Source organism: Aedes aegypti, chromosome 1 (assembly GCF_002204515.2).
Source record: "Aedes aegypti strain LVP_AGWG chromosome 1, AaegL5.0 Primary Assembly, whole genome shotgun sequence".
Taxonomy (NCBI): domain Eukaryota; kingdom Metazoa; phylum Arthropoda; class Insecta; order Diptera; family Culicidae; genus Aedes; species Aedes aegypti.
In genome coordinates this window covers 161,901,228-161,925,988 of record NC_035107.1, presented here as the reverse complement: position 1 = coordinate 161,925,988, position 24,761 = coordinate 161,901,228, and the positions used below count along the sequence as shown (strand labels likewise).

General features: G+C 40.2%; 1 protein-coding gene across 3 annotated transcripts in view; it reads right to left on the bottom strand.

The window, feature by feature from the left end:
• Positions 1-24,761, bottom strand: part of LOC5576869 (mucin-3A) — a 168,913-nt gene that overhangs the window by 35,770 nt on the left and 108,382 nt on the right. For 2 of the 3 annotated variants that reach the window (XM_021852790.1, XM_021852803.1), the window contains exon 2: positions 14,937-15,220. In XM_021852790.1, the coding sequence (XP_021708482.1) occupies positions 14,937-15,220 (284 nt within the window). Of the gene's footprint in view, positions 1-14,936; positions 15,221-15,302; positions 15,415-24,761 lie in introns of those variants that run through there. The other variant, XM_021852799.1, reaches the window with a different exon arrangement.

The following is a 24,761-nucleotide window of genomic DNA, read 5'->3' as shown; positions in this document are numbered from 1 at the left end:
TAAACTTGGTCTCACGTTCGCGCCATTACGCAGACAACACTAATTTGCCTCCATCGGAAGGGGGTGTATCTTACATACCAAACATGACCAGTGCTGCTTGCTCAAATGGAGTTTACGAGAGCAACTACAACTATACCACTGGGGCGTGGAACAAGTTTTGTTCATACTGAGTCCTTTTATTGCTCCTTGGATGACCTTACCTTTACATTAAAACACTTGCCAGTAAGGGCTACATAGTGGTATGGGCATTTCGACCGTGTGACATACCAGTTAAACTGGTAGTAGGGGAAAATGTTCCAAATTGTCACCAATGCACAAGGAGGGTTAATGAAACATTTACAATCGAAAATTTCATTAAAAGATCTTTTTCCATATTCCATAGGCTTCATCGACAAACGGAACAAAACACCAGTTTCAAATGCCTTCATGCATAAATGTAAATATTAGAGTGGTCATCGTGATCAGCTTTTCAACTTTTGGACCTTTTAAAAGTTTATAATTTGCTTCAATTGTCCTTTGAAATTTGACTTCATTTCTTTCAGCTTCAATTTGGTGCATAAGCAAGGCGGTCGAATATTCTAATTTTTGAGCAAAGTTACTTGCCTTGACAATTTTTTTCTTACTCATGCGATTGAGGGGGAGCTTTTTTACATATCAGAACGTTTGACACTCGTAAATAATATAGTTTTCACTAAAATCCACGAACGTTTTCAATTTGCCCCGATAGCTTTATACCAGCCTTGTTTTTGAAACAATTTTCCATCTTGGTTTTCTTACATTTGATATGTTTTTTTTTACCATGAATTAATGTAGCACGAATTTAAAGTGAAGATGAATCGAGGTCAAACCTCAAATTTTCAAGAGCACAAATCTGGAGAACAAAACATCCGTTTAAGCTGAAAACTTAATCGATTGGTCACTAGCGGGTGGTGACCAATCGATTAATTTTTCAGCTCAAACGGGTGTTCGGTTCTACAGATTTGTGCTCTTGAAAATATGAGGTGTGGCTTCGATTCATCTTCACCTTACAGTCAATGAAGCTCAACACTCGAAAACCTACATCAAACTGTATTGACTCATATTACTTAAAATGTATGGAACCTAAAACGTTCCATAAAATCTTTCGTAAAACTTGCGCATTGAAAAATGTTGTGCATCTCTCATGAAATCAATGTTCATTCAGATTTCCATTTTCAGCTTTTTTGAACTGATCATGTTCAAGCCTACTTGATCCATTCTTCAATAGTTTGAAGTGGAACGCTAACTGATCGTGTTGAAGTGCAACACTGCTTCAAATAATCATATTCCTAATTTGTCCATTTTGCCCTTTATCATCCTACATCATAGTTGAAATTTTTGGTGGATTCTATAAGTGGTAAACTCATTTTTGGGTATTTGTCGCATAACAAATAGGTACTGCTTGGCTTTGCAGATGATATCGACCTGATTGAAATCGATCGTAACCCAATGGAGGAGGCTGGGATAAAAAGAGATGGAAAATATACATTTTTCATGCTGATATGGGGTAACATGCAACATACACTGTTACCTAAAGTTAACTATCAATAACTTTACAATTTTCGTGATTTGTTACCATTCAATAATTAACTATATTAAGGACATGAAAATTCACAAAGACCAAGTGACATTTTCTTTAAAAACTATATTTTATTTATTGAATTAGGGTATTTAACCTATTAGATTCGAAAATCTTTTAGCATTATATTGGTTGGCCACCATTACAAGTCAATGATGGAAAGCAATTAGTTTAAATTTTTCTACAAAAAACAATGATTTTTTAGACAATTATTCATATATTAGATTTTCATACCCAGATAGCCGTAGCGGTAAACGCGCAGCTATTCAGCATGACCATGCTGAGGGTCGTGGGTTCAAATCCCGCTGGTCGAGGATCTTTTCGTAAAGGAAATTTTCTCGATTCCCAAGGCATATAGTATCTTCGTACCTGCCACACGATATACACATGCAAAAATGGTCAATCGGCAAAGATAGCTCTCAGTTAATAACTGTGGAAGTGCTCATAAGAATACTAATCTGAGAAGCAGGCTTTGTCCCAGCTGGGACGTAACGCCAGAAAGAAGAAGAAGAAGATTTTCATACATCTGTCAATCAATCGAAGTGTATTCAAATGCTTTGTATTGGAATGGCCTCTGTTGACCTTTTGACATAGGCATCATTTTATTTCATACAGATAGTTTACACTGGTAGAACTGCAAATTAATATCGACAGATTATCAGAATTATTCACAGTTTTCGTAAGAAAAGAAGTAATTCTAATAACAATAAGGCTCATATAAATTTTCTTATGTTTTGTTCAAAACGTGTATTGACCTGGTTGAGATAATAAAGTTACAGCTCAAATTAATGTTCAATTTTGCACTGTGTGTTTGATAACAACTAGTAAGAAATTTTATTCAACTGAGATTGAAATTGCTTTTGCAAGTTACCCCACTAGGGTGAATAAAAAGGTTTTTCAATTTTTCTAGTTGTTGAATGTAAAATTAACTAAACTTTTATCTAGTACTTTTATGCACTAATAGGTACACTAAGGTTTTTTTTACGTCGGTCAATGTTCCGCGTAAAATAAAACAACGTTAAAAAACGCGTTAATTCAAAACACGACGTAAAAATTACGTTGATCAAAAAACGACGTAAAAGAGACATCATGTTTTTCGACGTTTCATGACCATACGAATAATAATGTAGAACATTGTTTTGTATGAAAAAAATGGCGTTCTCGTTGGTTTTTAAATTACCGTTGTTTTTTTACGTTTTTTTTTCAAATAACGCAGTTGTTTTCATGCGTTTTTTTTACGCTGTTTTATTTTACGCGGGACATTGACCGACGTAAAAAAGACCTTAGTAGGACGAGCTGTTTAATTTTCTTACAGCTAATAATGTGTATATACCAGTTGTTACTGAAACGTATTTGAAACCTGAATCTAAACTCAAAAGAGATCCTAACTTTTTTGTTTATCGTAATGATCGACTTGATGGGGCATGTGGGGGAGTTGCAATCATCATTCATAGGCGTATAAAACATCAACTATTTTCGTCATTTGAAACTAAAGTTTTTGAAACTTTAGGTGTTTCTGTTGAAACACAGCTTGGTAAATAAGCTTTCATAGCTGCCTATTTGCCTTTTCAATGCTCTGGACAGCAAGATAATTTGCTATAACCGACTTGCGAAAATTAACTCGCAATAAGTCAAAAAAAATTGTCATTGGTGATTTTAATGTCAAACATCGGTCATTGAATAATTCACAAAGTAATTCCAACGGCAGAATTTTATTTGATGAGTGCTTTTCAGGATATTTCTCAATTCAATACCCTGATAACCCTACATGTTTTTCTTCTTCTAGAAACTCTTCTACGATTGATTTGGTCTTAACCGACTCTAGTCATCTTTGTAGGCAACTGTTAACTCATGCTAATGATTTTAATTCTGATCATGTCCCTGTTAAATTTCAAATATCCCATGAAGCGATTCTCAATCCTATCAGCTCCACTTTCAATTATTTTCGAGCCGACTGGAATATATATGAAACATATATTGACTCTAATCTTGATGTTAACATTTCTTTACAAACAAAACTTGATATTGACAATGCTCTTCAACAAATTCCATTGTTGAAGCCAGAAGCATTGCAATTCCAAAATGTGAATTTGAATCCGTGATTATAGACGATTGTTGAGGACCGGGTATTTTGTTATTGCAGAATCCACAAACTTATGAGTTCGACTAATGCCATCCTATACGTTAGGTTACGTTAGATAGTCATGTCACCAATACATTCAACCCAGGTCAACTAGAACTAAATCGACAATCCTAATATCCAATAAATTCAGTATTCTCCAACCCGTCAAGTGAAAAGCATCGAAGTGTATAAATTCAAGTTTTTAGTTTCGCCAATAAAACAGTTCGGTTAGTTTGCTTTCCCAGTTCTGTGTGAACCCATTGTGCCTCCATAGTGATCTAGATCACAGTTCGACCGTCGTTGGTGAGTCGGAAATCGAAAGTAGGGTCCCGTCATAGCCACATCCTGCCACTCCCGAACCGTTGTCCCAACATAAAACTGGTGCCGTGACCAGGATTGTGGCAATTCTTTCCGGCGAAGACATCTCCGACCGTATTCGCCTTCCATCCGCGGGACAACGAAGCCCGCTTGACTCGCCATCTTTGACGCCAAGGACTGGACAATACCGATTGTTCCACCAGTATTGTGGAACGTTCTCGACGCCATACTAGCCATCCGGCTATTGAGTATTCCGCCATCAAAGCCTACCCTGAATAGGGACAAAGAGGACCTATTGTGACCCGGAGCCACACCAACCGCCATTGTGGCACCATTCGACCTGGTGTTTCGAATTCCTGGAGTGTTCCTGCTTTTCTCAAAAATACAAGGCCTGTTGAGAACAGGCAAAAGGTAATTGCCTGTCCAACCTCTTTTTCCCATGTTTGCTGGTGCCTTTTAGATCCTTTTTGCTTTGCATGTGCATGCCGATTGATGCCGATCTACCCTATCGGTGAAAGTGAAAGCCCGCCATCCACGAGTTGATTCCGTACGCCGTGCTACAAACGAGACCCGTGTATTACGATTCCGATTCCTGCGATTCCAAACCACGCCGTGGTGGTTCACATCAGCGTATACAGCAGTGAAGCCTGCGACTCACTTCGGGACGACGTGTCCATTTGCTGACCTTGTGGACCATCCGTGACTACGCCGCAGTACCCAAGTACATCCCATCCGCTCGTTCTTCGTTGAGTTCCTGTTTTTTGGAATTATACAAGGCATATTGACTGCCTTGGTCAGGTGAGAACCTCTCCAAGAGATTATTTTCGTTTGCGCCAGTGCTCCCTGGTCTTTCGTTCGATAGATTCCCGAGCTCGCTGAGATCATGGACGACGAACGCCGTAAGCAGATCTTGACATCCCGTCGCACCACCCTGCTAGCCTCGCTGGGACGTGCGGAGCAATTTATGACGCAATACCAGGAGGAACGGGACAAGCTCGAGGTCGAATTGCGGCTGGAAAACCTAGATGTGATCTGGCAGGGGTTAGAGGACGTGCAGGCCGAATTGGAGGAAATGGAGGAAAGTAGCGAAGGCATGGTGAGAAATTTATCCTATCGCTCTAACTTTGAAACTCTGCTCTTCAAAATAAAAGCCTTTCTACGCTCTAAACTTCCTGCTCCTATCACTGTGCACGGAAATCTCCCTCAAACCGCTACCACTGGGGCTTCTTCCACTCTAAAGGGTTTGAAACTGCCTACTATCTCATTGCCTGAATTCTCTGGGGACTACAAAGACTGGTTAGCTTTTCACGACACATTTCTGGCACTAATACACGCGAACCCGGATGTGGCGGACATCCAAAAATTCCACTATTTAAGAGCTGCTATCAAGGGCGAGGCTGCTCAATTAATTGAGTCGATTGGGATCAGCGCTGCTAATTACCAATTAGCGTGGGACGCTCTCGTCTCCCGTTACGCAAACGAGTATCTCCTTAGGAAGCGTCATCTACAAGCCTTGCTGGACTGTCCGAAGATGAAGAGAGAGTCAGCGTCCGCCTTGCATGCCATAGTTGATGATTTCGAGCGACATGTAAAGATTCTAGGTCAACTGGGTGAGCCTGTCGAGTCATGGAGTACCATCCTAGAACATATCCTGTGTACACGATTGCACGATGACACCCTGAAGGCCTGGGAGGACTACGCGTCTACCTTGAATGCTGTCACATACAGGAGCCTCGTCGAATTCCTCCAGCGTCGTATGCGGGTCCTCGAATCGATTTCCGTTAACCAATACCACCAATCAACCCCAGTGCAACCACATGCCTCGTTCCCCAAAAAGCCATTTCCTATGAAAGTTTCCTCCCATGCAGCCATTGAAGGTTCGTCGATGAAATGCTATGCTTGCGACCAACGTCATCCTCTGATAAGGTGCTTCAAATTCGAGAAATTGCCGATCGCCGAGAAGATGAATCTGCTCAACTCCAAACGCCTTTGTCTCAACTGCTTCCGTAATGATCATCTGGCTCGAAACTGTAATTCGAAGTATAGTTGCAAGGTTTGCCAAAAACGTCACCATTCGTTGATTCACTCTGCCTACACAGAGAACTCCACCCGTGCTCAAGTTGTTCCGTCTCCTTCCAAGTCCACCGTACAAACGAACATGGCCACCTCTGAACCAGTTCCACTGCTATCAGCGTCCACACTGTCCGAGCCAAAAGAAAGCGTATGTAGCATCCCGATGCAAGGTTGTGGAAAAAACGTTTTTATGTTGACTGTAGTTCTCAAAGTCGTCGACTGCTACGGTCAAGAGCATATGGCAAGAGCTCTCTTAGATTGTGCATCCCAGCCAAATATAATCTCCGAGAACATGGCCCAGATTCTGCGTTTGCAACGCAGCAGAGTAAATGTTTTGATTCACGGTGTTGGTGAAAGGCCACAGCAGGCAAGAAACTCTGTCCGAACCCAGATCCGCTCACGAAAGGAAGATTTTGCTCTCGATGTTGACTTTTTGGTCCTAAAAACCGTCATTCCCAGGCTCCCTGCCTACGAGGTGTCCACCGACGACTGGAATCTTCCCAAGGACCTTTTCTACGCCGATCCAAACTTTAATAAGAGCTCTGGTATAGACATGATCATTGGCAATGAACATTTCTTCTCATGTTTCACATCAGCTGCCAGAATTCACTTGTCAGAATCGTTACCTCTACTGGTAGATAGCACCTTTGGTTGGATAGTCTCTGGTGCGGCCAACATTCCTAAGAACATTCCTGAAGCATCCGCTTGTTCCATCACTACCATGTCCTTGGTCTCACTCGAAGAAAGTTTGGAACGTTTTTGGGAGATCGAAGAGCTTCCAACTCGATCTGCCTACTCATTAGACGAGAAAAACTGCGAGGAACTTTATGCATCCACTGTCAGTCGAAACGCCGAAGGGCGGTATATAGTGCGATTACCACGTAAATCCAATTTCGAGGAACTTGTTGGAGAATCCAAAGCCACTGCGTTGCGTCGCTTTGAGCTGCTCGAACGGAGACTTGATCGTGACTCCCATCTTAAAGAAGAATATCATAAATTCATGCGTGAGTATTTGGAATTAGGCCACATGCGATTGGTCTCTGATGGTGAAATAAACGGCGTAATGCAATGTTTCCTACCCCATCACCCCGTGATTAAAGATTCCAGCACAACGACAAAGGTACGGGTCGTTTTTGATGCCTCCGCCAAAACGTCTTCAGGTCACTCACTGAATGAAGCGTTACTTGTAGGACCTGTAGTGCAGGACGATCTTCATGCAATTTGTCTCCGTTTCCGAACCTTTCCTGTAGCTGTGGTGAGCGATGTTGCAAAAATGTATCGCCAAATTTTGCATCACCCCGACGATACCCCCTTCCAACAAATTTTGTTCCGATTCGACAAAACTGATCCAGTTCAAACCTACCGCCTTCTTACCGTGACGTACGGTATGGCCCCGTCTGCTTTCCTTGCAACACGCACCTTAATTCAACTAGCCAACGATGAAGGAAATACTTACCCACTGGGAGGACCAGCAATCAGGAAAGGGTTTTATGTAGACGACTTCATCGGTGGTGCGCAATCGATCCCGGAAGCAATCCAACTGAGAACTGAGCTAGGGGAACTGATGGCAAAGGGAGGATTCTGTTTGAGGAAGTGGACATCCAACAAACTTGAAGTTCTTCAGGGACTGGAATCTGACCAAATCGGTACTCAGTCCGCAATTCAATTCGATAAAGACGAGACAATCAAGGCTCTAGGGATAAGTTGGGAACCCGAGGCGGACATCTTCCGATTTGAGGCCGTAATACGACCAACTCATGGACCAATCACAAAAAGAGTTATCCTATCCGGAATATCGCAGCTTTTTGATCCTTTGGGGATCGTTTCGCCAGTTGTCATCCGTGCGAAAATGTTGATGCAGCTCCTCTGGTTACAGCCATGCGGCTGGGATGATCCAGTTTCGGAATCGATCGCTAGCAAATGGAAAAGCTACGCAGAACAGTTGCCGAATCTCTCTAATTTTCACGTACCACGTTATGCTCTACTTCCGAAGGCGACGATCCAGCTACATTCTTTTTCCGACGCGTCAGAATCGGCCTACGGTGCATGCACATACGCCCGATCCCTAGATTCCCACGGCAACATAACCGTCCACCTACTTGCATCAAAATCACGAGTTTCTCCACTAAAACGTATCAGCCTCCCTCGACTAGAATTGTGTGCAGCCGATCTCGCAACGAAGTTGCATTCCAAAATTAGCGAAGCACTCCAAATCGACATTTCTGCTTCTTACTTTTGGTGTGACTCCACCGTGACACTCCAATGGATTCGAGCTCCTCCCAACACCTGGAAGACGTTTGTGGCCAATCGTGTTTCAGCTATTCAATCAGCTAGTCAGGGAGCGCACTGGAACCACGTAGCTGGCAAACAGAATCCCGCTGACTACATTTCGCGAGGCATGGAAATCGACGATTTCATCCAATGCACAGAGTGGAAGCACGGCCCCGAATGGCTTTCGCTACCTGAACAGCAATGGCCGTGTGAAAGAGTGCCAGATTATCCAACGGACGGAAAAGAACGCCGAAAGCTCATTGTAGCAGCAACCAGAAGTGAACCTATCGACCCGAATCCTTATTTTGCTCGATTTTCCTCGCATACATCAATGATCCGCATCACTGCATACTGCTTGCGATTCATCAACCACTGTCGTAAAAAATTTTGCACACTTTCCTCCAATTGTAGTCCGCTACCCAGTAGAATCCTTTCACAAGCTGAGCTCACCGCAGCCCAACTAGTACTGGTGAAGTTAGTTCAGGCTGATGGTTTCAAGGAAGAGCTAAAATGCCTCCACAATGGCAATGCAGTTTCGAAAAAGTCGCCAATTCGACGCTTAAGCCCTATAATCGACCCTGACGGTATAATTAGAGTGGGAGGGAGATTAAATCTGTTAGAGCAACCATACATTACTAAGCACCCTATCCTCCTACCAAACCCTCACCCCTACACACGCCTTCTCGCTAAATACTATCACCTACGGCTAATCCATGGTGGCGGCCGACTCACATTAGCCGCAATGCGTGAAAATTTTTGGCCTATCCGTGGACGAAGGTTAGTCCAAAGCATCATTCATGCCTGCTTCCGCTGCACCCGAGCAAGTCCCGTTCCAGCAACGCAACAGCTTGGTCAGCTTCCTGTTCATCGCATCCGTCCGAGCCGACCATTCAGCATCACCGGAGTTGACTTCGCTGGGCCTGTGTATCTGAAAGCCATCCACAAAAGAGCACAACCAGCGAAAGCCTACATCTGCATCTTTGTGTGTTTCAGCACTAAAGCCGTCCACATCGAGCTCGTTGGGGACCTATCGACCTCAGCTTTCCTGGCAGCATTCCGCAGATTTGTGTCCCGTCGTGGTCGTCCTTCCGATGTCTACTCTGACAACGGGAAAAATTTTGAGGGAGCGAAAAATACGTTGGAGGAAGTATATCGTCTGCTTCAGGACAACGCCGAAAGCATCCACTCCTTTTGCGCAACCGAAACCATCAATTGGCACCTCTGTCCACCAAAGGCGCCTCATTTTGGTGGATTATGGGAGGCAGCTGTTAAGGTCGCCAAAACCCATTTGTATCGCCAACTCGGAAACTCTCGTCTAACATTCGAGGAGATGGCGACCCTATTGACCCAAATAGAGGCAGCAATGAACAGCCGGCCGCTAGTGCCCCTTTCGGAAGATCCAAACGACCTGGCGTGCCTAACTCCTGCTCACTTCCTGATAGGATCAACGATGCACGCAGTCCCCGAACCGGATCTCACCAAAGCTCCTATCAGCATGCTCGATCGTCTCCAAGCGACCCAGCGGACATATCAGCAGTTTTGGCATCATTGGCGGAGCGAATATTTGCAGGAGCTGCAACGATGCACCAAAAATAGCAAGCCGAATAATGCGTTTTTCCCCGGCCGTTTGGTAATCCTTGTTGACGAACAGCAGCATCCAGTGAAGTGGCCACTCGCTCGCATCGTCGATATTCATCCCGGCAACGATCAGCTTACTCGAGTGGTAACCTTGAAGACTTCTCGTGGTATAGTCAAACGGCCGATAACAAAAATTTGTTTGCTGCCTTCCTGTGATGACGTGGATTGTGTGCCCCAAGCCGCCGACTGAGATGACAGCGACACCGATCCAGCAATCAACATAGCGGGTAGACATAACGTAAGAAATTGTATTGGTTTTTTGAAATTGAGCATTTCAAGGTGGCGGCGATGTTGAGGACCGGGTATTTTGTTATTGCAGAATCCACAAACTTATGAGTTCGACTAATGCCATCCTATACGTTAGGTTACGTTAGATAGTCATGTCACCAATACATTCAACCCAGGTCAACTAGAACTAAATCGACAATCCTAATATCCAATAAATTCAGTATTCTCCAACCCGTCAAGTGAAAAGCATCGAAGTGTATAAATTCAAGTTTTTAGTTTCGCCAATAAAACAGTTCGGTTAGTTTGCTTTCCCAGTTCTGTGTGAACCCATTGTGCCTCCATAGTGATCTAGATCACAGTTCGACCGTCGTTGGTGAGTCGGAAATCGAAAGTAGGGTCCCGTCATAGCCACATCCTGCCACTCCCGAACCGTTGTCCCAACAACGATGATCTTAAACTCTTGATCCGTCTTAAAAACGTGAGGAGAAGGCAATTTCAACGCACTCGCGATCCTGCAATGAAAATTATATGGCAGGATTTGCAGAAAGAAATCAAGAAACGTTTTTCGCAATTAAGTAACAAAAATTTTGAAAATAAAATTTCTCAATTGGACCCTGGCTCTAAGCCCTTTTGGAAATTATCTAAAATCTTGAAAAAACCTCAGAAGCCAATACCGGCATTGAATGAGGAAAACAAATTATTACTAACTAATTGCGAGAAAGCTCAAAAACTTGCTATGCAGTTTGAAAGTGCGCACAATTTTAATTTAGAACTTACTAGTTCAATTGAAAATCAAGTTACTCGTGACTTCGAAAATATTCTCAATCAAGAGAACGTTTTCGAAAATGCCTGTGAGACTGATTTGGAAGAAGTGAGAACTATTATTAAAAAAATCAAAAATATGAAAGCTCCTGGCGATGATGGAATTTTCTACATCCTCATCAAGAAACTTCCAGAAAGTAGCTTATCATTTTTAGTTGATATATTCAACAAATGTTTTCAATTAGCATATTTTCCTGACAAATGGAAAAATGCTAAGGTTGTTCCAGTTTTAAAACCAGACAAAAATCCAGCAGAAGCTTCTAGCTATCGTCCAATCAGTTTGCTTTCCTCCATCAGTAAACTTTTTGAACAGGTTATTTTGAACAGAATGATGGCCCACATCAACGAAAATTAAATTTTTGCCAATGAACAGTTCGGATTCCGCCATGGACATTCGACCACTCATCAACTTTTACGTGTAACAAATTTGATCCGTTCCAACAAAACTGAAGGCTACTCTACTGGTCTTGCTCTTCTATACATAGAAAAAGCATTCGACAGTGTTTGGCATGAAGGTTTGATTGTAAAATTGAAAAACTTTTATTTTCCAACATACATTGTTAGAACAATTCAAAGTTATCTGTCAAATCGTATACTTCAGGTTAATTATCAGAACTCCAGTAAGAGCTGGTGTTCCTCAAGGCAGCATTTTGGGACCAATATTATACAATATTTTCACATCTGACTTACCTGAGTTACCTCAGGGATGTCAAAAATCTTTGTTTGCGGATGACACAGGCCTCTCCGCTAAAGAACGAAGCCTGCGTGTCATCTGTAGTCGATTGCAAAAAAGTTTGGATATTTTTTCTTCATACTTGCAAAAATGGAAGATTTCTCCTAATGCTTCCAAAACTCAACTAATAATATTCCAACATAAACCAAAAGCTTTTTATTTGAAACCTTCAAGTAGACATGTTGTCACGCTGAGAGGGGTTCCAATAAATTGGTCAGATGAAGTTAAGTATCTAGGGCTCATGCTAGATAAGAATTTAACTTTCAAAAATCACATTGAGGGCATTCAAGCCGAATGTAACAAATATGTAAAATGTCTCTATCCACTTATTAATAGAAAATCAAAACTTTGTCTTAAGAACAAGCTTTTGATATTCAAACAAATTTTCAGGCCAGCCATGTTGTATGCTGTACCAATATGGACTAGCTGTTGTAATACCAGAAAGAAAGCTCTGCAGAGAATTCAAAATAAAATTTTGAAAATGATTCTGAGGCTTCCTCCCTGGTATAGTACCAATGAGTTACATAGAATATCCAATGTTGAAACATTGGAACAAATGCCAAATAAAATCATTAATAATTTCAGGCAAAAATCGTTACAATCTTCTATTGCCACGAATAATGCGTTATATGTTTAGGTTAAGTTAGGTAAAGTATATTGAAAATGTTTTTTTTTCTCTTATAAGCAGGTGAAATCAACTCACCTGTAAAAAATCTGAACTGCTACGGCAAATGAAATGTAATATGTTGTTAACAAAAATTTAATAAAATTTTAGATTTGTTTTACCAAATTAGGATGATACACAGAACACCTAGATATAAGAAATAATGAATGTAATGTTTGGAATGATACTAATAAAGAAATTAAAAAAAAAACCCTCCGGTCAAAACACTTATCTAAAAAAGGCTCTGTTTCAGTAGAATTGTATTTCAGGATGAAGAAGAAAAAAATGTTTTCAAAGTGTTTACAAATTTCATTACCATCGATATCGGTGGCCCAAATTTTGACAATATTGTTCTGGTGGCGTTTTAATAATCAATATTCAATTGTGATTGTTTTAGATAACCAAGAAAAATTGTAGGTATATTGTGGACAAACATTCATTAGAACGACCTTGACTTGTGCCATCGTATTATCTTTAAGCAAGGATAATACCAAAGTAGATTTTCAATTGAAAAACTGTCACATTAGGGTGGGGCTTATTTCCAAAAATCTTCCGTAGTCAGGATTTACAAAGTGGAAAATGATCAACGGTCCCAAAATAACATCCTGTGAAAAAATGAGAATTTTTGGTGAAGGTTTACAGGTGGGGCAACGGGCGTAAGTGCAGTTTTCGCATTTTAGTGAAATCTGAAAAATTTTGGTATGCTTTTCAGCAAAACAAATTTTAGGACCCATACCTAGGACCTTCTTCAGAAATATTGAAAGCGATTTTTCTTCAAGGGAAGAGCACTAATTTTTTACCCATCTCTAGTTTTCGATCCATGCATACGATTTTAGATTACTCTATATGGAAAAAATGCAGTAACGGCTGAAATGTCCTCAACTCCATGCCAAGTTTCATCATTATTCTCCTGGTAGATATAGGCCTTTTCATGAGACAGGTCCGTCTATGCATTTGTTTACATCGACGGAGGACCGGTGCAAATACGAGCCTGTCATTTCCATAGAAGAACTGTCAAAGAGCTTCCCGATCAGCTGATTTAGAACGTCTTGTGAATGGGCCTATAGATAAATGCATGTCCATAAATACACTTTACTGCTGTAGTTCAATAATCGTTCGATTGTTTTTTTTTCCTGAATGTTGATAGCAATTTATTGAAAGGGACCGTTGCAAAATATACATCCTGGAAATTCAGCCTCACGCAGTATTTATAATTCATAACAAATTTATATAAGCATTCATATATACATAGGACATCCTGTGAAAATTCCTTTATGTAGCTCTGTCGCTATTCCTTAAAAACATGTTTCAGAACTGTGAAGACTTAACTTTGGTTTTATTCGAGAGGTTTTCAACCTGAAGCGCTTTATTTCTTGCACCCTATAGAAGCTCGTGCATTGATTTGAATTTTGACTACCGATTTTTTCCTTCTGCTGTTCCTTATATACATCGATTTCAAATACAAGTGTAGAACGATGTATTCAATTTCAGCTGAATTTCCGGTTGTCCAAAGTTATGTTGAAGGTGTTATGGCGAAAGTTAGGTACTAGAGCCCAAACCAAATTATTTGCTGAAACTGAAAATTCCTGTGGGAATTCTAAGAGGAAGTATTATTGCTAGAGAGCAGAAATCGTTTATTGATTTACCTAATGAGGATAGACGGGATCAAAATCCGTACCCCTAAGAAATGAATCTAAACCCTTCCACTTCATATAAAACGCCTTCTATTTGTATGATTTTGAGCCAGTATGAATTTTGGCCTCCCTCTATAATTTTCATTCAGATTATAAAAGCAATTGCTGTATTTATATCAAACGGACATTCTAAAATACTAAATTAGTGTTAAACTTGCATATTATCACATCTCACCAACCGAGATATTTTCACGGTTCCGCAGTTAATGCTAATATAATATCATCAGTTACACTCTCCCCAGTGAACACACGATCGTATATAATAGGATATAGTAGTACAAATGTGGAGACGATATACGTACATATTACATGCAGCTTAATGGCGCATGTACGTATATCGCCTCCACTTTTGTACTCATATGCGCTGTCGTATACGAGTTTGTGTTTACTGGGTCCCACCAGTTTAACCCACCCCACCTTACATTCTATTGTGTTCTTTGTTCTTTCTCTCATTCTTCTTCTTTGTTCATACCAAAATTTTTCAGATTTCACTATAATGGAAAAACTGCACTTACGCCCTTTGCGCCACCTCTAAACCTTCACCAAAAATTCTCATTTTTTCACAGGATGTTATTTTGGGACCGTTGATCATTTTCCACATTGTAAATCCTGACTACGGAAGATTTTTGGAAATAAGCCCCACCCTACTGTCACATTTTACTTTATATATTATCTCTGAGCTACTCACATTGAATGGAATATGAGAAGAACATAATGTTTTCGAGGACACTGAAACGATTTGTTAAATGTGTCATGATACATCAACCATCACTTACCAGTCTGGTTTCGATGTCCATGTCGACCTTGGCTCGGAGTTTCCGTCGCGTTTGACCCAAAACCGGCGTACATAGGAAAGCATCCGAACCAAGGTGGTCAGATTCGTTGTAACCGGCGATACGGTCCATTTCCGCAATCGCCGAAACCGGTGTTTTGGCCGCAGCATCGTACAACTCTTGTAGCGTCTCCGTGCGAGTTTCGGCAGTGAATAAGCAGGTATCTATGTGGTACTTTGTACTATAGTGGTTTTTTATCTGAGAGAATGCCACCAGATCGCTTTCAGCTGCAAAGGAAGAAGAGAAAAATAGCAAGAAAATATCCGTTAGATATTTGTGAGATAATTGTGTTTCACTAATTTCGTTTACAATTGACATCATTAATTTTCCTGTTCAACGTCAAGAAAAACCAACTCAACATCTGTAGAACGATTTGTAACGTCAGTGTTTACAGCTCCCGGTGTCTACTGGGGCTGGCTAAATGTTATAACATGCTTTCCAGTCCTTCTAGATTAGTTTCACGATGCATTTTGGCTAGCATGTGAGTTTGCGCTTTCTAAATAGAGGGATTTTACCACGTCCGCAGTGAATACTGCAGAATGCGGTGATAGGAAGAGAAACAAACCACATTTAGCCAGTTCATTTTTCCATGCTTCGTTACTTTTGAAATGATTCGTGTTGTTCAGTAGTTTGCAAATTTTCATTTCTTTTTTGGAGATTTTCTCTAATTTTTAAGACCCGAATAAACGAATTTTTCATCTTGTTTCTGGCGTAACGTTCCAACTGGGACAAAGCCTGCTTCTCAGCCTAGAGTTGTTATGAGTACCGTAATCCGGGGTAACATTGATCATTTTTTGGGATTTTCTTAAAATTCTCATTTTAAAAAGCAAATGTTGCAAGTTTTATATTTTTAAAACAAGTACTGGCTCCCACCGGGCGTGACTATATACTGTATTTTGGTTTGCCAATGATTTGAGTATATTTGAATAAATGTTTTAAGTTGTATTTTGATTTTGCTGATATGGGGTAACATTGATCACTCATGCAACAACGTTCGGTAATATTGAAAAGGTCACTACTTACTTAAATCATGGCTTCTGATGCCGAATATGGAGACAACATTTTTACAAGTCATTTACTTTTTGAATTATTTCATAAATAAAAACACTTTCAACCGTGGAATACGCCTAAAGGAAGGCAATTTCTTAAGAAAATTATGCATTCTTAATAGTAGTTCGTTAATGTAGCTCTATTGAATGAACTTATAAAAGATTTGACAATGGAATCGTTTTCGGCGATGCCAATTTTAGTAACAACCGCATTCTTCTTCCTGCATACCATATGCAGAACTCATGTGAGACATGAATCTTCGGTAGTGTCATCCATAATGATAAAAATCATTGATTCAATTTACGCATGAACTCAACGCAATTTTCGCAAAAACCTCAATTTTTATCAGCTCATGAATGTAAGAAAGAGAGGCGCCATTCATGCTTTGAAAATGTTCCATCAATAAATGATGATTCGAACTTATTACGAGAAGGGTCATACCGATCAATGTTACCCCGGATTACGGTACTTACACAGTTATTAACTGAGAACTTTCTTTGCCATTGACAATTTAGCATGTGTAAATCGTAGGGCAGGCATTGCATTACGAACCTCCGTTGTGTTCGGACGCGCTGTCTCGGCGCTCTTTTACCTTTTAACTTTTTTTTAATAAACATTTTTATTTGACCCGCGCGCGTACCTCGCGTAAGCTTTTAATTTACATTTTTTTTTATCGACGCGTGTGCAAAATGAAGTGTGGTGTTGTGAACTGTACACAAAACGACAATCGTTTTCTTTGGCGCTGCCAAGGCAACTGTAAGCGGACCTATCACGCTGCCTGCATTGGCGTACAACGACACCACGAAGAAATTTTACGTACCTTCATGCTTCCTTTGTGCCAAGACTGTCAGGATAAATTCATTCCTGAATTTAATCTTAATGAACTGTCCACATCTTTCAAACATATCTCGGAAAGTATTGGACATTCATTGACAGCAAACCACAAATTAGCAACTAATTTTAATAGCCTTAGTGCTATGCACGACGAAACGCTGGCACATTTTGAACAAATGCTGAGCGAAATTAAACGGAGCATTTCCATCGTCAACAGTAGCAGCAAGACAAGTGCCGCAGAAATAAAACATCAACTATCGGCACTTCTTGACACACCTCCAACAGACCCATGCGCTGCTGTAGAAAAAGCGGTCAAATCAGCAGCAACCGCAGCAGTAGAAGAAATAATAATATCAACATCAGCTGCAGCGCACTCCATTGACCAACTGCACCAATTAATTAATGACTTGGTCGACAAAAATGCCATTCTAGCTTCCGATGTAAAATCGCAAATCGAAGAAATGGCAAAAACATTTTCGGCGACACATACACATGCATGTGAACCAATAATGGCAAACAACTTAGCCAATGAATTGGGGGACATCATCAAACCCTCCCCCAGCTGGCGCATGTTAGGCAATAAAAAAGTATGGAAGCATGACTGGACTGAATATGACGCTAAACAGCGTTCACGTCGTACACAAGAAAAGAAGGAAAAGAAGGCTAGACGAAGGAGGAAACAACGCCAGGAAATTTACGCCAGGAATCAAAACCACCGAAACATCAACAACAACAATAACAACAACAACAGCAACAACTACAACTACAACTACAACTACAACAACAATGGCAATAACAAAAACAACAACAACAGAAGCATCAGTAACATCAACAACAATAGCAATAGCAGAAATAACAGTACCATCAGCAACATCAACGACAACAACCACAATATCGACAAAAGTACTACTAACAACACAGAAATCACTTCAACGCACATGAATTATGTGCGTGGAAATTCGTCATTACCATTGGACAAAGAACTTTTGGCAGCGGCACGTGTACAATTTTCTCAGCCGCCAAAGAAGGACAATGGACCGAATTTCATAAATTTCCAAAAAGGGGAAACCATCAACCCTTATCGCCCTGAAAAACCTGCCAGGCTTGAAAACCCTCCACTTTTTGACCCCATGCGTCCACCTATAGTCAGACTCACGGAAGAATCTGCAGCCGGGGACCAACGCTTCCTGAAAGCACGTCTACGGGACCCGAAAATCATGGACATAGTGCGGACCTATCTTTCATTCTTGCATGACCAGACCCCTTCAACATGTATTCGTGGACTTACCAAAACTAGCGCATCTTTGACATTAGCAGCAGAAGGACTCCCAGCGGACACTAATCTTTTGCGCGAAATTTTCTTGGACGTTCACGAAGAACTCGGAATTTCGCGAAACGACGCCTTAGAAGACTTGAAGTCGTACCGGGCATTCTTATCCAGCGAGCGCATACAGCGACTGCAGCTTACCAAGGAGAGTGCTAATAAATTCTACTCAGCCGGCTTACAAAATTTTCGAAAATAAAGACTCATTCCTTGGAAGCAGACATCACTGACGTCTCCACAACATCCACCCTATACACGCTACCTGACGCACATAGTAATGTAAGTATTACAAATAATCCAAAAATTTCTTTGTCTTCTCAACAGAATGCGACTGAAATTCTGGTATACTGCCAAAATTTCAATCGCATGAAAAGCTCAGCCAAAATGAAGGAAATTCATCAAAAACTTTTATCTTCTTCTTTCAATATAATTCTTGGAACCGAAACTAGCTGGGACGAAAGCGTAAGAAGCGAAGAAATTTTTGGAAACAATTTTAATGTATTTCGGCACGACCGAAATTTGCAACACTGTAATAAGAAGTCCGGTGGTGGAGTTCTCATAGCCATTAATGCAGACTTTACTTCTGAAGAAATTGAAACTTTCAAACACAAAGAATTCGAAAATGTTTGGGCTAAAGCTCTAATTAATGGAGAAACGCATATTTTTTCATCCGTGTATTTTCCACCTGAACACGCTAACAAACATTCTTTTGAATTATTTTTCAAAATTGTCGAAACTATTATTTCGAATATGGAACCTGAAGTAAAACTGCATATTTATGGCGACTTCAACCAACGCAATGCCGACTTCATTACAGACAATGAAAATGAATCACTTTTACTCCCAGTCGTAGGCGAAGACAGTACTTTACAATTTTTATTCGACAAAACATCATATTTTGGCCTAAATCAAATTAATCACGTAAAAAACCAGCAAAATTCTTACTTGGACCTCTTATTTACAAATTGCACTGAAGATTTCTGTGTGTATACATCATTATCACCTCTATGGAAAAATGAAGTATTTCACACAGCAATTGAATATTCAATCTTCATACATAAAACTTCTCTCCCCAGCGACTGGGAGTACGAGGAAGTGCCGGAATACAATAAAGCAAATTACAACGAAGCCAAACGTAGACTATGTACAATTAATTGGCAACATATCATAAGTATTGAAGGAAATGTCGACACCGAAGTAGACAAGTTCCATTCAATTATTCAACAAATAATTAATGAAACTGTGCCAACAAGAAGAAAAAGACGAATACAAAATAACAAATTACCGGTGTGGTTTGACCCACATCTGAAAAACCTAAAGAACAAGAAACAGAAAACGCATAAATTATACAAAAAAGAAAATACTGCCACCAACTTACAAAATTATCATGACACATGTAACCAACTCAACTCAGCCATTAACTCCGCACATGAAGAATATAATCGTAAGGTCGAATCCGAAGTCAAATCATGTCCTAAAAACTTTTTTAATTATGTAAACACACAATTAAAAAGTAGCAATTTCCCCTCGCGAATGCATTTTGACGGAAACGTAGGTGAAAACTCTTCCGATATTTGCAACCTCTTTGCAGATTTCTTTCAAGAAGTGTATACCACCTACTCTGAAGAAGACCGCGACCGCAATTTCTTTTCTTTTTTCCCAGAAATTTCTAATAGTATATCTATTGAAAAACTATCACAACAAGAAATCTTATCGGCACTAAAAAACCTGGACGCAACTAAGGGAGCAGGACCAGATGGCATTGCACCCGTGTTCTTCAAAAATCTCTCAGAAGAACTTACTCTTCCCTTAGAACGCCTTTTCAACATGTCTCTAAATAATGGAAAATTCCCAGTAGCTTGGAAATCCTCATATTTGGTGCCTGTTTTCAAATCAGGTACAAAATCTGACATAAGGAACTATCGCGGAATTGCCATTATCTCATGTATTCCCAAACTCTTTGAATCTCTCGTAAACGACAAAATTTTCCAGCAAGTAAAAAACCAAATTACTTGTAGGCAGCATGGCTTTTTTAAAGGCCGCTCAACATCTTCCAATCTGCTAGAATTTGTATCTTTTATTCTCAACGCAATGGACAATGGCAAGCACGTAGAAGCCCTCTACACTGACTTCAGTAAGGCATTTGACCGAATCGACATACCATTATTAATCTTCAAATTGCAGAAAATAGGAATGGAGCCAGGACTCTTGAGTTGGATCCAGTCATATCTATCACATAGGAAACAAATTGTGCGCTTTCAAAATAAATTATCAGCACCCATTTCTGTAACCTCTGGAGTACCTCAAGGTTCTCATTTAGGCCCACTTCTTTTTATTTTGTATGTAAACGACATTTCCTTTTTACTTAGAAAAATAAAATTTCTTATATATGCAGACGACATGAAGCTCTTCATGGAAGTAAGTAATTCTAGCGAAGCAGAAGAATTCCAGAATGACATTAACTTATTCTTCACTTGGTGCCATAAAAGTTTACTTCAGCTCAATATCAAAAAATGTAATTCAATAGCATTTAGTCGAAAATATGTAACACCACCAATTGAAGTATTTTTAGGAAATCAAGTAGAGCAGAAGTGTAAAATTGTAAGGGATTTGGGCGTAATCCTAGACTCTAAACTCACTTTTGTAGAACATTATAATTCCATAATAAACAAAGCAAACAGCATGCTTGGCTTCATTAAGAGGTTCAGCAACAATTTTCAAGACCCATATACTATTAAACTATTGTATATTACATATGTAAGACCAATTCTGGAATACTGTCACCTAGTATGGAACCCGTATCATGTCGTACACGAAGAACGCATAGAATCAGTACAGAAGCAATTCCTTTTATACGCCCTTCGGAAATTGAATTGGACTGTGCTGCCACTTCCGTCGTATGAAGCACGCTGCATGCTCATCAACTTGGAAACACTTAAGCAACGCCGGGAATTCGCAATGATTCTCTTTATAAACAACATTATTTCGAACCGTGTAGACTCCGCTGCACTTCTTTCTCAACTAAACTTCTACACACCCTCTCGGCATTTAAGAACAAGAAAATTATTTTCAGAAAAATCATGCAGAACGCATTATGCTCAAAACGGACCAATAAACCGTATGATGCGTCAGTATAATGTACATTGCAAATTCATTGGCATTACTATGTCCAAAGAGCAGCTTAAAACACAACTAAAGAACAATAGAAGTAATCCATAGCATGTAAGAAAGTATTGTTATTATTGTATGTAGTCTACCTATGCTTGACGAAATAAATAAATAAATAATACTCTATGCCCTGGGAAGTCAAGAAAATTTCGAAACCGACAAGAACCTCGAGTGGTAGGATCGAATTCTCGACCATCAGCTTGGTCTTGCTGGATAGCTGCGCTTTTACCACTACGGCTATCTGGGCCCCTGACAATTGCAAATTATGTTCTTAATAATAGAATTTGTTCTTCTTTTGCTGGGAATGAAAGCTAAATTAACAGAAATAACTGAAATTGACTTCTGAAATACCATAATGTCTACATCGAATGAGGATAAAAAACAAATAACTACTATGATTTTAATAGGTAATTATTTTTATAAAACATGCTTTTTAAAGGCCAGGAAAATAATATTGCCAGATGGATCTTAACAACTTACCAATTACCGAAAAGCTAAACATTACATATAATTTGCAATTGGATTAGATGGACAAATTGATGTGAAGATTTGCGAAAAAGTTACACGTCTTCTCAGTGAGAATCGAACTCACGACTCCCCGATCTCTAGTTGGGGCGCGTTAACCACTACGCCATGAGAGGACTCATGAACGCAGAAGTTAACCTGAATTCGATTTCAGCTCAATAATCACGTGGTCCTCTTTCGCAAAGTGCACCTCTTTCGGAAGAATTAGATGCCCATCCAAACACAACGCTTTCTATATATATCCAATGCCTAGCCCGAGAGCGCATTGTTTTTTAGGTATAGGAATAGCACACTACACTAGCCAGCAACTGCGCTGGCTGAGGTTTCTATTGTGTGGGCTTCCAATGGGTCGCGACGTTCTCAAACGACCGGTTACGGAACATGAGTCCGTTGCTCGATAAATACTTGTTTTAATTATGAATCGTGGTTTACGGCCAACCAGCCGAGTGGAAGTTTAACAACTACCGAAAAGCTAAACATTACATATAATTTGCAATTGGATTAGATGGACAAATTGATGTGAAGATTTGCGAAAAAGTTACACGTCTTCTCAGTGAGAATCGAACTCACGACTCCCCGATCTCTAGTTGGGGCGCGTTAACCACTACGCCATGAGAGGACTCATGAACGCAGAAGTTAACCTGAATTCGATTTCAGCTCAATAATCACGTGGTCCTCTTTCGCAAAGTGCACCTCTTTCGGAAGAATTAGATGCCCATCCAAACACAACGCTTTCTATATATATCCAATGCCTAGCCCGAGAGCGCATTGTTTTTTTAGGTATAGGAATAGCACACTACACTAGCCAGCAACTGCGCTGGCTGAGGTTTCTATTGTGTGGGCTTCCAATGGGTCGCGACGTTCTCAAACGACCGGTTACGGAACATGAGTCCGTTGCTCGATAAACCGGTCGTTTGAGAACGTCGCGACCCATTGGAAGCCCACACAATAGAAACCTCAGCCAGCGCAGTTGCTGGCTAGTGTAGTGTGCTATTCCTATACCTAAAAAACAATGCGCTCTCGGGCTAGGCATTGGATATATATAGAAAGCGTTGTGTTTGGATGGGCATCTAATTCTTCCGAAAGAGGTGCACTTTGCGAAAGAGGACCACGTGATTATTGAGCTGAAATCGAATTCAGGTTAACTTCTGCGTTCATGAGTCCTCTCATGGCGTAGTGGTTAACGCGCCCCAACTAGAGATCGGGGAGTCGTGAGTTCGATTCTCACTGAGAAGACGTGTAACTTTTTCGCAAATCTTCACATCAATTTGTCCATCTAATCCAATTGCAAATTATATGTAATGTTTAGCTTTTCGGTAGTTGTTAAACTTCCACTCGGCTGGTTGGCCGTAAACCACGATTCATAATTAAAACAAGTATTTATCGAGCAACGGACTCATGTTCCGTAACCGGTCGTTTGAGAACGTCGCGACCCATTGGAAGCCCACACAATAGAAACCTCAGCCAGCGCAGTTGCTGGCTAGTGTAGTGTGCTATTCCTATACCTAAAAAACAATGCGCTCTCGGGCTAGGCATTGGATATATATAGAAAGCGTTGTGTTTGGATGGGCATCTAATTCTTCCGAAAGAGGTGCACTTTGCGAAAGAGGACCACGTGATTATTGAGCTGAAATCGAATTCAGGTTAACTTCTGCGTTCATGAGTCCTCTCATGGCGTAGTGGTTAACGCGCCCCAACTAGAGATCGGGGAGTCGTGAGTTCGATTCTCACTGAGAAGACGTGTAACTTTTTCGCAAATCTTCACATCAATTTGTCCATCTAATCCAATTGCAAATTATATGTAATGTTTAGCTTTTCGGTAGTTGTTAAACTTCCACTCGGCTGGTTGGCCGTAAACCACGATTCATAATTAAAACAAGAACTTACCAATAATAATTCAGAATTAACAACAAAATCAAATATCTACTGGAAGCTAACATAACAGTGATGTTCATATGTTATAGTCACGTAATCAGCATGATATTTCACAGCATTGTTTCACATTTTTGGCTAACCGTGATTTAAACCAAAATATTTTTAACCGCAAGCTTCAGCTCGGATGACTAAGACACAGATAAACATACTCACTACTTAGAACAATTCGCTTTAACACTCACCGCTCACTTCAGACAACCATCATGTTGTGGCCATGTTTAACTATTATGCGCACTTGGCTTGTTGCTAGTGTTACGTCTGTTAATCTGTGGCGAAACCATAAGGTCATTTCTTTTCTATTATGCATTATTAGACGGCTTCAAATTGATTTCTACCGTGATGTTATCAGCACTTGTGTACACATCGGTAATCGTTTGTCGTCGTGGCGATCACTTTAAGACATTTGAAATTTGATACGCTTTGGCTTGCTTGATAGAGCAAACATGGTACTTGATAGTGCAAGTGCATCCTATAGTGGTGGTGACTGACATAGGTTTGGCTATCAGTGTTACTCAATGTAATGGCGCAATTTTATTTGAGCAGTACAATTTTGATTAGTCCTTTTGACAGATTTAGATAATTGCTATGCTGATCCTACACAGTTCGAACGAAACGTGTAAATTTCTGAGACATATAATGCACATAATTGGAGCGTGGTATATAATGGATATTTACATGACATGTCATGTAAACTTCAATTATATGTCATGTAATCCAGCAGGATTTTGAGTGATTACATGACATATAACACAAATTTACTTGATTCCAGACTTAAATTTACATGACGTCATGTTTACATCGCATAAATGAAGTTTACATGACGTGTAATCTTCATTGTTTTTAACTGTGTAAGGCATTCGAAAAGATTTGATAAATTATATTTTCTATGTTCAACAACATTATATTCTTCGACTCATAATGCACCACAATCA